We start from the raw sequence: 14,617 nt of genomic DNA, 5'->3' as shown, positions 1-14,617 counted from the left end.
TCACTTATCTTTTTTTCCTTCTCTACTTATTTTCACATGCTTTTAGCATATAAAAACAAACAGCTTAATGCTTAATTGCACTCAGATCTTCATAAAAATAAACATATTATTCAAAATTAAACATTCAACTCAATTTAGATTTAAGTTAAATTAAGGTCAACAAACACCACCTTAATTCTTTTTCTTTTTTCTTATTTCTCTTTCCTTTTTTTTTTTTATTTGAAAAGGAAAATAAGAATTATTAGGAATTTTTTTTCCCAACATGTGCTCTTTGTCATTCTTTTGCATCTCCTCCTAGATATGTTTATATGACTTGTATTTCTAGGGTTGACTTTTCTTACTAAAGCAATTTCTTATGTGTTAGGTTGGTTACCCTTTGGTGACTCTACTTCTCTGCCTTGGCGATCCCCAAACCTTTGACAATAATTTTGGCTCTCACATGGAGCAACTCTACAAGCATCTTAGAGTAAGCTCAATCTACTCTTAAATTACACGTTTAGTTTATAGGGCAAGCAAGTACAAATGAATTCCTCAAGTTTAATTTTTCCTGCATCATTTCATGTTATCATCTTGATATTTCAAGGCCTCAAGAGTGGGAGCCATTTCTTATTCATCTTCTATTTCAAATATTCACTAATATGGTATTGCCTGGCTTTGTCATGCAGGACAAGAACCATCGTTTCATGGCATTGGATTGCCTTCATCGTGTTGTAAGGTTCTATTTGAATGTTCGTTCACAAAATCACCCAAAAAATCGTGTATGGGACTACCTAGACAGTGTGACTTCACAACTCCTTACATTTCTGAGGAAAGGAATGCTTACTCAGGATGTCCAACATGATAAACTTGTAGAATTCTGTGTAACCATAACAGAAACTAACCTAGATTTTGCCATGAATCATATGATATTGGAATTGCTGAAGCAAGATAGTCTAAGTGAAGCTAAAGTTATTGGTCTCCGTGCTTTGCTAGCCATTGTTATGTCCCCTTCAAATCAGCATGTTGGCCTGGAAGTTTTTCAAGGTGGGTTGATTACTGGTTTTGCAATACTGATGTTTGATCTTCGGCTTGACCTTACTATCTGAACTTTGCGACTGAACTCCATTTTAAGTTTTGTTGCTTTCGCAGGTCTTGATATTGGTCACTACATTCCAAAAGTGAAGGCTGCAATTGATTCGATTATAAGATCTTGCCATAGAACCTATAGTCAGGCTCTTCTTACTTCGTCACGGACCACTATAGGTAATTTTTTTGCTTTTACATCATCCCTAGGTCCAATAAAGGTGATGATTTTGTGTCTTTTAATCTGCCCATATAAAGTTAAGAAAAAGTATAACAAAATCTCCATTTCAGGTGGTATTGTCACTTATGTGGTTCTCAAATTTCTTTTCTAAAACCATTACTGTATTTGGTCTTTACAATAATACCTCTTTTATTGATTTAAAGAGAAAATCATGGATGCTTCCTGATGTGATTTAGACTCAAAGTCAAGCTGGGTCTAGGCTTGTGCAATGAAGCCATAACAAAGTTGCAAGTGACAGGTGGCGAAGTGCAACAAAGCTTTTTTTTTTTCCAAATGTACATAAGCTCTGAAAATCACAATGTCCTTGTACTTTTTGGCATAAGGAACTCTACAAGTTCCATTCATGTGTCCCACTTCAAAGGCCATCTTGGAAAGAGAAGCTAAAAGGAGGCAGACATGATCAAAGGCCATTGTTGATGCCATCCTCTATAGCACTAGATAAGGAAAGTGAGTCAAATGGCTGATTCTGGCTTCAGGATCAAGAACATAAGGAGAAATACCATATCTGATCAGATCTGCAGAATTGGCCTTTGTACTACTTGGACACCTTTACCAGCCAGATAGCTAGCACAAAGAGGATCGTTTAAATTACAGGCAATGTTCATTTCAATTGAACTTGCTTTATGAGCATTGCAGAAATCTAAAAAGGGTGCAACAGTTTAAGCTGGGATGAACATCATACCAGTTAAACTTGGGGAACATGGTTGGGGTTCTTGATGACAGAGTGGCACAACAATGTATTCTGTGGCTGTTATTGATATGGGAATGTGTTGTTAGATGGTGATTTCATTGTAGATTATCAATGACTGATGTTAGCAGTTTGCCACTGAAATATTTTATAGGCCTTCAACATCAAAGTGATTCCCAAAATCTTTGCTACCTGGAAAAGAAGTTGGGTCATTTTCTAATCCCTGGTCAATTTTGACTCTTCATATTATATTTCGCTTCTGCTTATTTGACAAAATAACCTTCACCTGGAAAACATTTCCATGATCAGGCATAACTGAATCTAGGTAGATGAGCAAAGATAAAACAATTATAAGAATCTCTATTGATCTGAAAATTTCATAGAATTTCATTTGATGTGATTTGGTTTCCAGTGTTTCCCCTATTAACTTTTCTCCTTTATATTGTCAGTTTATCCTCTAGAAATTTTAGAAATGCCTAGTTTGCCAACTGACATGTTGCCAACTGAACTGCCACTGTGTGCCTAATATTTTTCTCAAAATATGCTTGCTCTGCTGGAATGATGCCTACAAAATGAATACGTTTTGCCAGATGCTGTCACCAAGGAAAAATCTCAAGGATATCTGTTCCGGTCAGTGCTGAAGTGCATACCATATCTGATTGAAGAAGTTGGACGAAGCGATAAAATAACTGAAATAATACCTCAACATGGCATAAGTATTGATCCTGGTGTGCGAGAGGAAGCAGTACAGGTGCTGAATCGGATTGTGAGATACCTCCCTCATCGTCGGTTTGCAGTTATGAAAGGGATGGCCAACTTTGTCTTACGGCTCCCAGATGAGTTCCCACTTCTCATTCAGACATCACTGGGACGCTTGCTAGAACTAATGCGCTTTTGGAGAGTTTGTTTATCAGATGATAAACTGGAATATGAGCGCCAAGATGCAAAGCGTCACGGAACCTTCAAAAAATCCTCCATGCATCATCCAATAGAAGCAATCGAGTTCCGTGCTTCTGAAATCGATGCAGTTGGTCTTATCTTCCTTAGTTCTGTGGACAGTCAGATTAGGCATACAGCACTTGAGTTATTACGCTGTGTTCGTGCTTTAAGGAATGATATAAGGGACTCACTATATGAGCGATTTGATAACAATTTGAAAAATGATGCTGAACCAATCTTTATAATTGATGTCCTTGAAGAAAATGGGGTGAGTTGTGGTATATTACTAAATGTTTTCCTGACCAAACTTTTTCATTCCTTCAAGTTTCAATTTGTGAAAAATGTGAATGCTTTTAATTGTTTCTTAAACTATGAACTTTGAGTTTACAGGATGATATTGTTCAGAGTTGCTATTGGGATTCTGGGCGTCCATTTGATATGAGACGGGAATCTGATGCTATCCCTCCTGATGCAACATTTCAATCTATTCTATTTGAGAGTCCTGATAAAAACAGATGGGCACGGTGTCTTAGTGAGCTTGTCAGATATGCTGCTGAGCTTTGCCCAAGCTCTGTTCAGGAAGCAAAGTAAGTAGATTTGAGGTGTTGGTTTCTCTTATTTCTGTATTTGGACATTTTTTTTTATTGTTGTCATTACTAATTATTATTATCTGGAGAAAAAGTAGTAGTATTTGTACTCCCTCCACCACTCCAGTTGTCAAATTATCATATAAAACCAAGTGGGTTATTCATAAGCCTGCCTATGAGTTTCTTTTGTGATGAAATGAACAAAATTTTGTGAGGAATTTTCAGGAAGTAATTTGAAAAATAATATAGAAAGTTCCCTTACTGTGCTACTGGTATTTTTCTTTCTGCTTTTAAGAAATTATTTCTCTATTTCCTTATGAAGATTTCTAGTTTGATTTCTTTTAGATAGAAAGTTCTCAGTTTGTAAGTTTATCTTAATTGGCAGGTTGGAGGTTATACAGCGTCTTGCTCATATTACGCCTGCTGAGTTGGGCGGAAAGGCTCATCAGTCACAGGATACAGACAACAAACTTGATCAGTGGCTCATGTATGCAATGTTTGCATGCTCGTGCCCATTTGATAGTAGAGAAGCTAGCAGCTTGGGTGCAGCTAAAGATCTTTACCATCTTATTTTTCCCTCACTAAAATCTGGATCTGAGGCACACATAGTAAGCACATGCTAATAAGAAACTTTCTTGTCAGCCATTATATGATTTATCTTGAGTGGAGTTTTAGTGACCTAATTATATTTAAAAGAGCAAATTTCTGGAGGTGAGGGGAGGGGAGGGTGGGGGGGAGGAGGGGAATTCAATGTTTCTTACTGGACACTAAATTTTTAACTTAGATTGGATGATTTTTGCTGGTTCAGTTAAATGTTCTAGACTGATAAGCAATTCAATCTTAGGATGGGGATATTCTAACTTCTTGGTAGAATTGTTAAATAATGTCATTAGTGCTAGGCATTTGCTCTATTATGGTTTATCAGCTCTACTATCGCTTATCTGTAGACTGGAGGGTTATCTGTTAACCATGGGTGTAACCTATGTCATATTTGCTCTAACATCATTACTATTTTTATTATTATCGTCATTATTTTTGATAGACAAACTAAAAAAAAGGTACACTAGCAAAGTGTTGAACATAAAGGTGGCACAATTGCTGGTCCAAAAAGAAAAGAAAAGGTGGCCTTTTAACAGTGAGTATACAAGGCATACCTGGGCCAGCCAACGAAAAAAAAAAAAAAGAAAGGAAAGAGAGAAAAATAGGAACGCCTGGACTAAGTCAAGCTTTCTACAAAATCTAAAATAGAAGCAGCATTAACTTCTCCTTAGCCACTAGCCCATGAGCAGAGAGTTGTAAGGAAGAAAAATTTCACCGCTAGCCCTGACTTCTCCATGCCAGTGTCCCCTATAATTTATATAGCCAAAGATTCAACTATTTCATTTTGAGTCTTGATTCTAGAATCAAGATGTGAATGTCCAACTAGTATTCAGTATCTATGAGCTTTAGGACATTTGTTGGAGTCAAAATCTTGAAATTATCCTTCTCTATTAATTTCCATTTGCATGCATGTTGAATGAGTTTAAAATGTGATATGTTCCAAAAAATTAGTTCTCATATGATTCTCTTATGGATGAAACCTAAACTTATTGGGTAGATATTAAAGTTGTTGACAAGATTTTTTTTGGATAGGCATTAAAGTTGTTGACAAGATGTATGTGCATGTGCTCGAAGAGTGCTGTATTTTTAAATTCAATCAAACGCAAGCTAGCTATGATAATTTGTATAAGGTGTTCTAGTCAGAAATGAATGGACATCTTTTTTATCAGTCCAATGCTGCTATTTATGATTTGCAACTGAAAGGGCTATTTAGCTTGTTATTTGAATTTTATAATATGTTGCTAATGGTTAAATTGATTTATTTCCTTTATTGTTTCAGCATGCTGCCACCATGGCTCTTGGCCACTCACATCTAGAAGTATGTGAAATTATGTTTGGCGAGCTTGCATCTTTCATTGACGAGGTTTCTATGGAAACAGAGGGAAAACCTAAGTGGAAGGTATATTAGATGATTAAATGCTTAAAAAGGTCTTTCCTGCCACCAGAGTTCTCCTTATAGGTTTATAGCAGTTACCCAACAATTCTCTCTACTTCTTTGGGTGGTTATCTGAGTTGCAACATTTATATCTCCAAACAAACTCACACACACAGATTGATGGTATCATCCCAGAGAAAATATCCATGGCAAAGTGCCATTATTTTCTTTAAATACAAATATGATTTCTTGAATTATATTGGAGCTGTATGGAAAAAACCCTTTTTTTTTTTTTTTGTGAGGTTCAAAATGGTGGTCTGAGGTAGAATAGTTACATGGTCTTGTCGTTATTTTGCCTGTATTAGGGCAAAAGTTATCATTCATATGCTTTTCCAACATAGATGGAATTTTGGGCAAGGATTGCGCAAATTCTGAACATATATATTATATTTTATCTTATGAAATTGCATCATATGTCATTTACATGTATGCAATGGAAACAACCTAGTAAAGGAAGATCTATGGCTATAAATTTCCAAAATTACAATCAAGGAGAAAAATATGTACTAAACAAAAAAATAGGCAAACTAGGAAACTATATAAATATAGTCTACCAATCAACTTAGAATTAAAATAAATAAAATATAGAGATTGACTTTCCACACTCCCCCTAAAGCTGGTTCAAAGTTGTCTATCATACACAACTTGCTTCCTAGAGATTGAAACACGTGTTTCGACTATACTTCTTCAAGTGTTGTCACAAATGGAGTACAAATCAAACTACTCTCTAATTTTTTTCCTTAATGAAATACCAATTAATTTTTCCCTTGAGGCCTAGCTCAAGTGGTAAAGAGATGGGGAAGGTTTGTGGGAGGCTCCAAGTTCAATTCCCAATGCGGCAAAAATTTACCTATCAAAAAAAGAAAAAAGAAAAGGAAATACCAATTAATTTCAACATGCTTGGTCCTATCTTGTTGAACTGGTTTATGCATAATATTAATAGTTGCCTTGTTGTCACAATATAGTTTCATAGGTTTTGCCTTTTTCATCTTTAATCCTACTCTAAGAAATCTCAGCTATTGTAACTCTCAAATCCCTTGTGCCATTGCTTTAAACTCATCTTCAACACTTGTTTTAGCCACAATTGCTTGCCTTTTGCTGCTCCAAGTCACTAGATTACCTCCAATGAATATGCATGTCCTGAAGTACATCCCCTGTTATCAAGGGATCTACCTCAGTTTGCCTCTATGTAAGCCTCTACTCTAGTTTATTATTATTGGAGAACAGAAGACCTTTCCCAAGTGTGCACTTCAATTATTTTAGGATTTTAAAGACTGCCTCCATCTAAGCTTCACTTGGTGAGTGCATAAATTGGCTAACTACATTGGTTGCAAAGCAATGTTAGACGTAGTATGAGATAAATAAATTAGCTTTCTAACCAATCTTTGATATTGGCCTTTGTCTCTCTCAAAATAGGTTTCTAGCCTATGGTCTACATTGATGAGAGTATCACTTGATTTGCACCTCATCATGCCAACGACCTTTTAGGTGGTCAAGCAAATACTTCCTTTGTGATAAAAATATCCCTCCTTCATTACCTTGTAATTTCAATTGAGAAAGTACCTCAAAGCCCTAAGATCCTTGATCTCAAACTTTTTAGCCCAAAGTTACTTCAAATTTTCTATCTTATGACTATCATTTCTGGTTAGGATGATGTCATCTGCATACACTATAGAATGGTTTTCATCCTTTGTGTCTAAAAACATTTGTTGATCTCCTTGACTTTAACCATTCCCATATCTGAGAAGAGAATTGTGAATCTTTCAAACGAAGCTCAAGGTGATTTCTTAAGACCATGGGTTTTTGTAAGCTTACAAACCTTTTCCTTACCATACAACTTCTCAATCTAGGTGGGAGGTCAATATACACTTCTTTCTCCAATTCACTCTGCAGGAATATATTTTACATTCAATTGAATTAGTTGTCATCTAGATTTGTAGCAAGAGATAACAATACCCCGATTAAATCATAGCAACAGAAAACTTCTTAGTTGGAGGATGAAAATATTTTACCCTTTTTGAGTTGGAGAAAAGCTAAGGAAGATACACTAAAGTGACCCAACATCAAGCATACTCCGATCATTCTTTTGAATATGAACAAACATGGTACCACCAAAAGGTTTCTTAAAATTGATGATGTATGTAGACATTCTATTGGTGAGATAACAAGTTATTAGAATAGCTTCTCCCCACAAATATTTTGGCACTTCCGTGCTAGATAACAAAGCCTAGGCAACATTAAGTAAATGTCTAATTTTATTCTCAGCTGTCCCATTTTTATAGAGGGTTATCAACACAAGATGTTCCAAGAATAGTCCCATTCTCACTCAAGTAGGTATTTGAGATAGAAGGAAAAAACTCCCCTAATTACCTGTTCGAAAAACTTGAAGTTCAACTTGAAACCAATTTTGAACCATTCTATTGAAGATGTGGAACATTGGTTGTTTCAAATTCCTTTTTTCAAGAAGGTAGCCCAACACATGGTTATGATCATCTATAAAAGTAAGAAAGTACTCATACATGAAAGGACCTCAATATCACTATCTATGAGTAGAAGGGTTGATATTGTTTATAGGTTTAGATAGGAAAATGAGCATGATGACGTTTAGATGATTCACACACTTCACATTGAAAATTAATAACCTTTTTATTCTTGAATAATGTTGAATGAAAATCTTTCAGAGACGAGGAACTTGGATGTCCTAATTTTCGATGCCACAATTTAATTTTATCCTCACAAAGCAAAGAAGTACCAATATGAATAGCCTGAGAGAAACATTTGGAAACATTTAGATCCTCCTCAAAGTAATATAGTCCATTTACCTCTCTAGCACTACGAAAGGGTTGAGATTGTTTATAGGTTTGGATAGGAAAATGAGCATTATGATGTTTGGACAATTCACACACTTCACATTGAAAATTAACAACCTTTTTATTCTGGAATGAAGTTGGGTGATAAGCTTTCAGATATGAAGAACTTGGATATCCTAACTTAAGATGCCACAATTTAATTTCATCCTCACAAAGCAAAGAAGTACAAACGTGAGTAGCTTGAGAGAAACATTTGGAAACATTTAGATCCTCCTCGAAGTAATAGAGTCCATTTACCTCTCTAGCACTGTGAATCTTGTTCCTTGTACTAAGGTTTTGAAATTCACAATTGTTGGGAAAAAATTTAGCCACACCATTAAGATCTTTTGTCAATTCTGATTGGAAGAAAATTACAAGCTAGTTGAGGAACATGCACTGCTGAATTTAGGACCAGGTGTTCAGAAATAGTAATAGAACCCTTTCCAACAACAAAAGAAAAAGACCCATTAATAATCTTAACTTTTTCCCTGAACAAGTGACATAAGCGGAAAACTAACTTGATGTACTAGTGACATGATCAGTTGCCCTTGAATATATGATCCAACGGATAGAAATTCTCAAGGTGGCACTGTTATCAGTTTAAAAATGACCTCTTTGAGCTTTGTAGGATGAGGAAGAAGGATTAGAAAAGCGGTATGTTTGACTCATAAACCTATATAATTGTTCTAGCTGTTCTTTGGGTAAAGAGATTTGATTTTTTCTTGGCCCCAAGGCTGAATTATATCAGTCCAAAACCAGGGCTTCTAATATCAAACTCCTTTGTTGGATATGAAGCCTGAAAGTAAGGAGCTTATGTAGGCAATGAAGGCTAACCAACAAGGTCAACTATGACACCAAAGGAGACCAACACTTATGATTTACACCAAAAAAATGCTGTCTGAAAAACGATACTCATCACAGTAAGCATGCTTTGTTACCATGTGCAGATTCTGAATGTATCTTTTATTCGTCATACAAAATTATAGAATGTGTCATTTTGCTCTTGATGGAATCAGATGCATAGCCTGATTTCATGGTAGGCATTAATTTTGTGTCTGACATGGCACCTTTAAAGTCTGACATGACATTGTTAAAAGCACTGGCAACTAGAATTTTCTTTTTCATGCTATAAGACCAGGAACCTTGTCCTCAAATATAATCCATCCTGGTTTGAGAGTATTTTGCCATAGGTTCTCAACCTGAGATCCACTCTGAGTTGATTCCAAATTCTTCAAAGGCCAGTCAGCTGGCTGAGGAGCTTAAGCTCTTGGTGCTCTAATATGATGTTGTTCCTTGGATTCCTATATTTTGATTCGGTTGAGAGAAATTACAGAATATATCACATCTTTTGGATGCAGAGTCAAAAAGCTCGTCGGGAAGAACTCCGAGTCCACATAGCAAATATATACCGCACAGTTTCTGAGAATATCTGGCCTGGCATGCTAGGTCGTAAACCAATTTTCCGTCTCCATTATTTGAAGTTCATTGAAGAAACAACCAGACAGATCCTAACAGCGCCCTCTGAGAACTTTCAAGAAATCCAACCTCTCCGTTATGCACTGGCTTCTGTTTTAAGATCATTAGCCCCTGAATTTGTCGATTCAAAGTCAGAGAAATTTGATCTTAGAACCAGAAAGCGACTGTTTGATCTTCTTCTCTCTTGGTGTGATGACACAGGGAGTACTTGGGTCCAAGATGGTGTCAGTGATTATCGTCGTGAAGTTGAAAGATACAAATCCTCTCAGCATAGTCGATCAAAGGATTCTGTAGACAAACTTTCATTTGACAAAGAAGTGAGCGAGCAAGTTGAGGCAATCCAATGGGCCTCCATGAATGCTATGGCTTCGCTATTATATGGACCTTGTTTTGATGACAATGCAAGAAAAATGAGTGGACGAGTGATATCTTGGATCAATAGTTTGTTTAATGAACCTGCACCTAGGGCACCTTTTGGTTATTCACCAGCTGATCCAAGGACTCCATCTTATTCCAAATACACAGGAGAAGGTCCACGAGGAGCAGCTGGACGTGATAGGCATAGAGGTGGCCATCTTCGTGTCTCCTTAGCAAAGATGGCATTGAAGAATCTGCTTCTTACGAATTTGGACCTGTTTCCTGCTTGCATTGATCAGGTATTTTTATCCTTATTTTCTCATTTTTGCAACGGCTTTTTAGTCAGTGTGGGTCTGATTCATGACCAGTAATTTGATGGGATGATTATTTGTGCACTAGGAGTAGTGACAGTCAGAAAGGTTGAAGTTCACAAGATTGTTTGTTGCATTTGGGATGTTAGTTGTATAAACCAAGATGTGATCTTACCTATCCTTTTGTTTTTGGATTTCATGGTTAGAGCCCTTGTTCTGTTAATGCCAATCTACAGTTGTCACATACTTGAGCTCTATTGCTTCCGGTTGTCTAAACACCATTCTCAAGTAACTGCATTGATGTGTGGAACGTGCATGGTTTTGTATAATGATGACTGCTACTTTGTTTGCTTGGTATCTTATTCCTGTCATTAATTTTCAACTTTTGTAATACTTATCATGTTCAGGGAGTAATTAGCTTCATATTTTCTTCAGTGCTACTATTCTGATGCTGCGATAGCTGATGGCTACTTCAGTGTGCTGGCTGAAGTCTATATGCGCCAGGAAATTCCAAAATGTGAAATTCAGAGACTCCTGAGCCTTATCCTATACAAGGTGGTAGACCCAAATAGGCAAATCCGTGATGATGCCCTTCAGATGCTTGAGACACTCTCGGTCCGCGAGTGGGCTGAGGATGGTGGTGAGGGCTCAGGAAGCTATAGAGCTGCTGTTGTCGGTAATCTCCCTGACTCCTATCAACAGTTTCAATACAAACTCTCCTGCAAACTTGCCAAGGATCATCCCGAGCTGAGCCAGCTTCTTTGTGAGGAAATCATGCAGAGGCAACTTGATGCTGTTGATATAATTGCACAGCATCAGGTCTTAACATGCATGGCTCCATGGATCGAGAATCTCAATTTCTGGAAACTCAAGGACTCTGGCTGGAGTGAGAGGCTATTAAAAAGCCTTTACTATGTGACATGGCGGCATGGGGACCAATTCCCTGATGAAATTGAGAAGCTTTGGAGCACAATTGCTAGCAAGCCAAGGAACATTAGTCCTGTTCTAGATTTCTTGATCACAAAAGGGATTGAAGATTGTGATTCTAATGCATCTGCCGAAATAAGTGGTGCATTTGCTACATACTTCTCGGTTGCCAAACGGGTAAGCTTATACCTAGCACGGATTTGTCCACAACGCACAATTGATCATCTGGTTTACCAATTGGCTCAGCGGATGCTTGAGGAAAGTGTGGAACCACTCAGGCCTAGTGCAAACAAGGGTGACACCAGTGGAAACTTTGTGTTGGAATTCTCTCAGGGGCCTGTAGCAGCCCAAATTGCATCTGTTGTGGACAGCCAACCACACATGTCACCATTACTTGTACGGGGATCTCTTGATGGTCCACTCAGAAATGCCAGTGGGAGCTTGAGCTGGAGAACAGCAGCTGTGCAAGGGCGAAGTGTCTCGGGGCCATTAAGTCCAATGCCTCCTGAGATGAACATTGTTCCTGTAACTGCTGGGCGGTCAGGCCAACTCATTCCCGCTCTAGTAAATATGTCAGGACCGTTAATGGGTGTTCGAAGTTCAACAGGGAGCTTGAGGAGCCGCCATGTTTCCCGGGACAGTGGGGACTATGTTATTGACACTCCAAACTCTGGTGAAGAGGGGTTGCATGGTGGTGTTGGAATGCATGGTGTTAATGCCAAAGAACTTCAATCAGCCTTGCAAGGGCATCAGCTACACTCACTCACTCAAGCAGACATTGCATTGATTCTACTTGCCGAAATTGCGTATGAGAATGATGAAGATTTCCGGGAGCACTTGCCTCTGCTCTTTCATGTCACATTTGTTTCAATGGATAGTTCAGAGGATATTGTATTAGAGCACTGCCAGCACCTGCTTGTTAATCTGTTATACTCACTTGCTGGGCGGCATTTGGAGTTGTATGAGGTTGAAAACAGTGATGGAGAGAACAAGCAGCAGGTTGTTAGCCTGATCAAGTATGTCCAATCAAAACGAGGGTGCATGATGTGGGAGAATGAAGATCCCACAGTTGTAAGAACTGATCTTCCTAGTGCAGCTCTCTTGTCTGCTCTGGTTCAGAGCATGGTGGATGCAATCTTCTTCCAAGGAGATCTGCGGGAGACTTGGGGGGCTGAGGCCCTCAAATGGGCTATGGAGTGCACATCAAGACACCTTGCCTGTCGCTCACACCAGATCTATAGGGCATTGAGACCTAGTGTCACAAGTGATACTTGTGTATCACTCCTCCGGTGCCTCCACAGGTGCTTAGGGAATCCAGTACCGGCTGTTTTGGGGTTCATTATGGAAATTCTGTTGACGTTGCAAGTGATGGTTGAGAACATGGAGCCAGAAAAGGTGATACTGTACCCCCAACTTTTTTGGGGTTGCATAGCCATGATGCACACAGATTTTGTACATGTTTACTGCCAGGTGCTTGAGCTCTTCTCCCGTGTGATCGATCGTTTATCATTTCGGGACAGAACTATAGAAAATGTGCTCCTCTCTAGCATGCCCCGAGATGAGCTCGATACAAGTGTGAGTGATATTGCAGACTTCCAACGAATTGAATCAAGGAATACCATTGAGCTGCTACCATCTGGTGGGAAGGTGCCGGTGTTTGAGGGAGTGCAGCCTCTTGTACTCAAAGGGCTCATGTCAACTGTTAGCCATGGTGTCTCTATTGAGGTTCTTTCGCGGATCACAGTGCACTCGTGTGACTCTATATTTGGGGATGCAGAAACTCGACTTCTGATGCACATTACAGGTCTACTTCCCTGGCTATGCTTGCAACTCAGCACGGATTCTGTTGTGGGGCCCACTTCACCACTCCAACAGCAGTACCAAAAAGCATGCTTTGTTGCTGCCAACATCTCACTATGGTGTCGAGCAAAATCATTGGATGAACTAGCAGCTGTGTTTATGGCTTACTCCCGTGGTGAGATCAAAGGTATAGACAACCTTCTTGCCTGTGTCTCTCCACTATTATGTAATGAATGGTTCCCAAAGCACTCAGCTCTAGCCTTTGGGCACCTTCTGCGGCTTTTAGAGAAAGGACCAGTTGAGTATCAGCGTGTGATACTGCTCATGCTCAAGGCATTGCTCCAACATACTCCCATGGATGCTGCTCAGAGCCCACACATGTATGCAATTGTGTCCCAGTTAGTAGAGAGCACTTTGTGTTGGGAGGCACTGAGTGTGTTGGAAGCCCTTCTGCAAAGCTGCAGCTCATTGACAGGATCCCAACACGAGCCTGGGTCAATTGAGAATGGGCTTGGGGGGGCAGATGAGAAGATGCTTGCTCCTCAGACCTCTTTTAAGGCTCGGAGTGGGCCACTACAGTATGCGATGGGATCAGGGTTTGGGGCAGGTTCGTCAGTAACTGCACAAGGGAGTGCAGCTGAATCAGGTATGTCACCTAGAGAGTTGGCTTTGCAGAACACGCGCCTGATCCTTGGGCGAGTGCTTGATAACTGTGCACTCGGGAGGAGGAGAGATTACAGAAGGCTGGTGCCTTTTGTGACCTGTATAGGCAACCCATAGCCTTGATAATCTGATTTCTTACACATGTATCTTGATGGATTCTACACAGAGGACGGCTTAGAGAGCTGCTTTGTAAATAGTTATCACAGAATAGTGGTGGTTTTAGCAACTTAACCGTGTACTATGTATTGTTTGGAGCCTTTCCCCAAAAGTCAAGGCCTTGTAACATTATTCCCTTCGAGCTAACTAATTGGGTTGCTGCTGCTCTCAGTGTGACTCACTGGTATTGACGGCAATGTATTTTTAACTTGTAAGTTAAATGCAATTGACCAAAGCTGCAGATGGAGCGATATAACGACTTGCAAATCTGTTTGGTGCACCTACTGTCTTTCATAAACATCTTGCTTGCTTTTGATTCAATCCCACAATTCCTCCCTGTCAGTCAGTGACGGTGGGTGAAACCAAACAATTATGCTGATACCTTTGGTTTATGACGTATTCCCGACTTCATCCAGCCAATGACCGCTCTGATTTCTTTCCCTCCAAATCATTATTGTGAGCGAATCCAAAATAATTAAATGCGATTATGGCTGCCTAAAGTTGATTTGTCTGCACGATATGCCAA

General features: G+C 38.9%; 1 protein-coding gene across 5 annotated transcripts in view; it reads left to right on the top strand.

Moving 5' to 3' along the window:
• LOC100251481 (uncharacterized) overlaps positions 1 to 14,371 on the top strand; it is a 60,441-nt gene extending 46,070 nt beyond the window's left edge. For all 5 annotated transcript variants that reach the window (XM_010662246.3, XM_010662248.3, XM_019224967.2 and 2 more), the window contains 9 exons: positions 365 to 466; positions 666 to 1,023; positions 1,129 to 1,242; positions 2,582 to 3,198; positions 3,321 to 3,517; positions 3,903 to 4,125; positions 5,397 to 5,516; positions 9,760 to 10,533; positions 10,981 to 14,371. In XM_010662246.3, the coding sequence (XP_010660548.1) occupies positions 365 to 466; positions 666 to 1,023; positions 1,129 to 1,242; positions 2,582 to 3,198; positions 3,321 to 3,517; positions 3,903 to 4,125; positions 5,397 to 5,516; positions 9,760 to 10,533; positions 10,981 to 14,052 (5,577 nt within the window). In that variant the 3' untranslated portion in view covers positions 14,053 to 14,371. The remainder of the gene's footprint in view (positions 1 to 364; positions 467 to 665; positions 1,024 to 1,128; positions 1,243 to 2,581; positions 3,199 to 3,320; positions 3,518 to 3,902; positions 4,126 to 5,396; positions 5,517 to 9,759; positions 10,534 to 10,980) is intronic.
• Positions 14,372 to 14,617: the final 246 nt, after the last annotated feature.

This window comes from Vitis vinifera, chromosome 14 (genome assembly GCF_030704535.1).
Source record: "Vitis vinifera cultivar Pinot Noir 40024 chromosome 14, ASM3070453v1".
Taxonomy (NCBI): domain Eukaryota; kingdom Viridiplantae; phylum Streptophyta; class Magnoliopsida; order Vitales; family Vitaceae; genus Vitis; species Vitis vinifera.
This window is presented reverse-complemented; position numbering and strand designations above follow the sequence as displayed.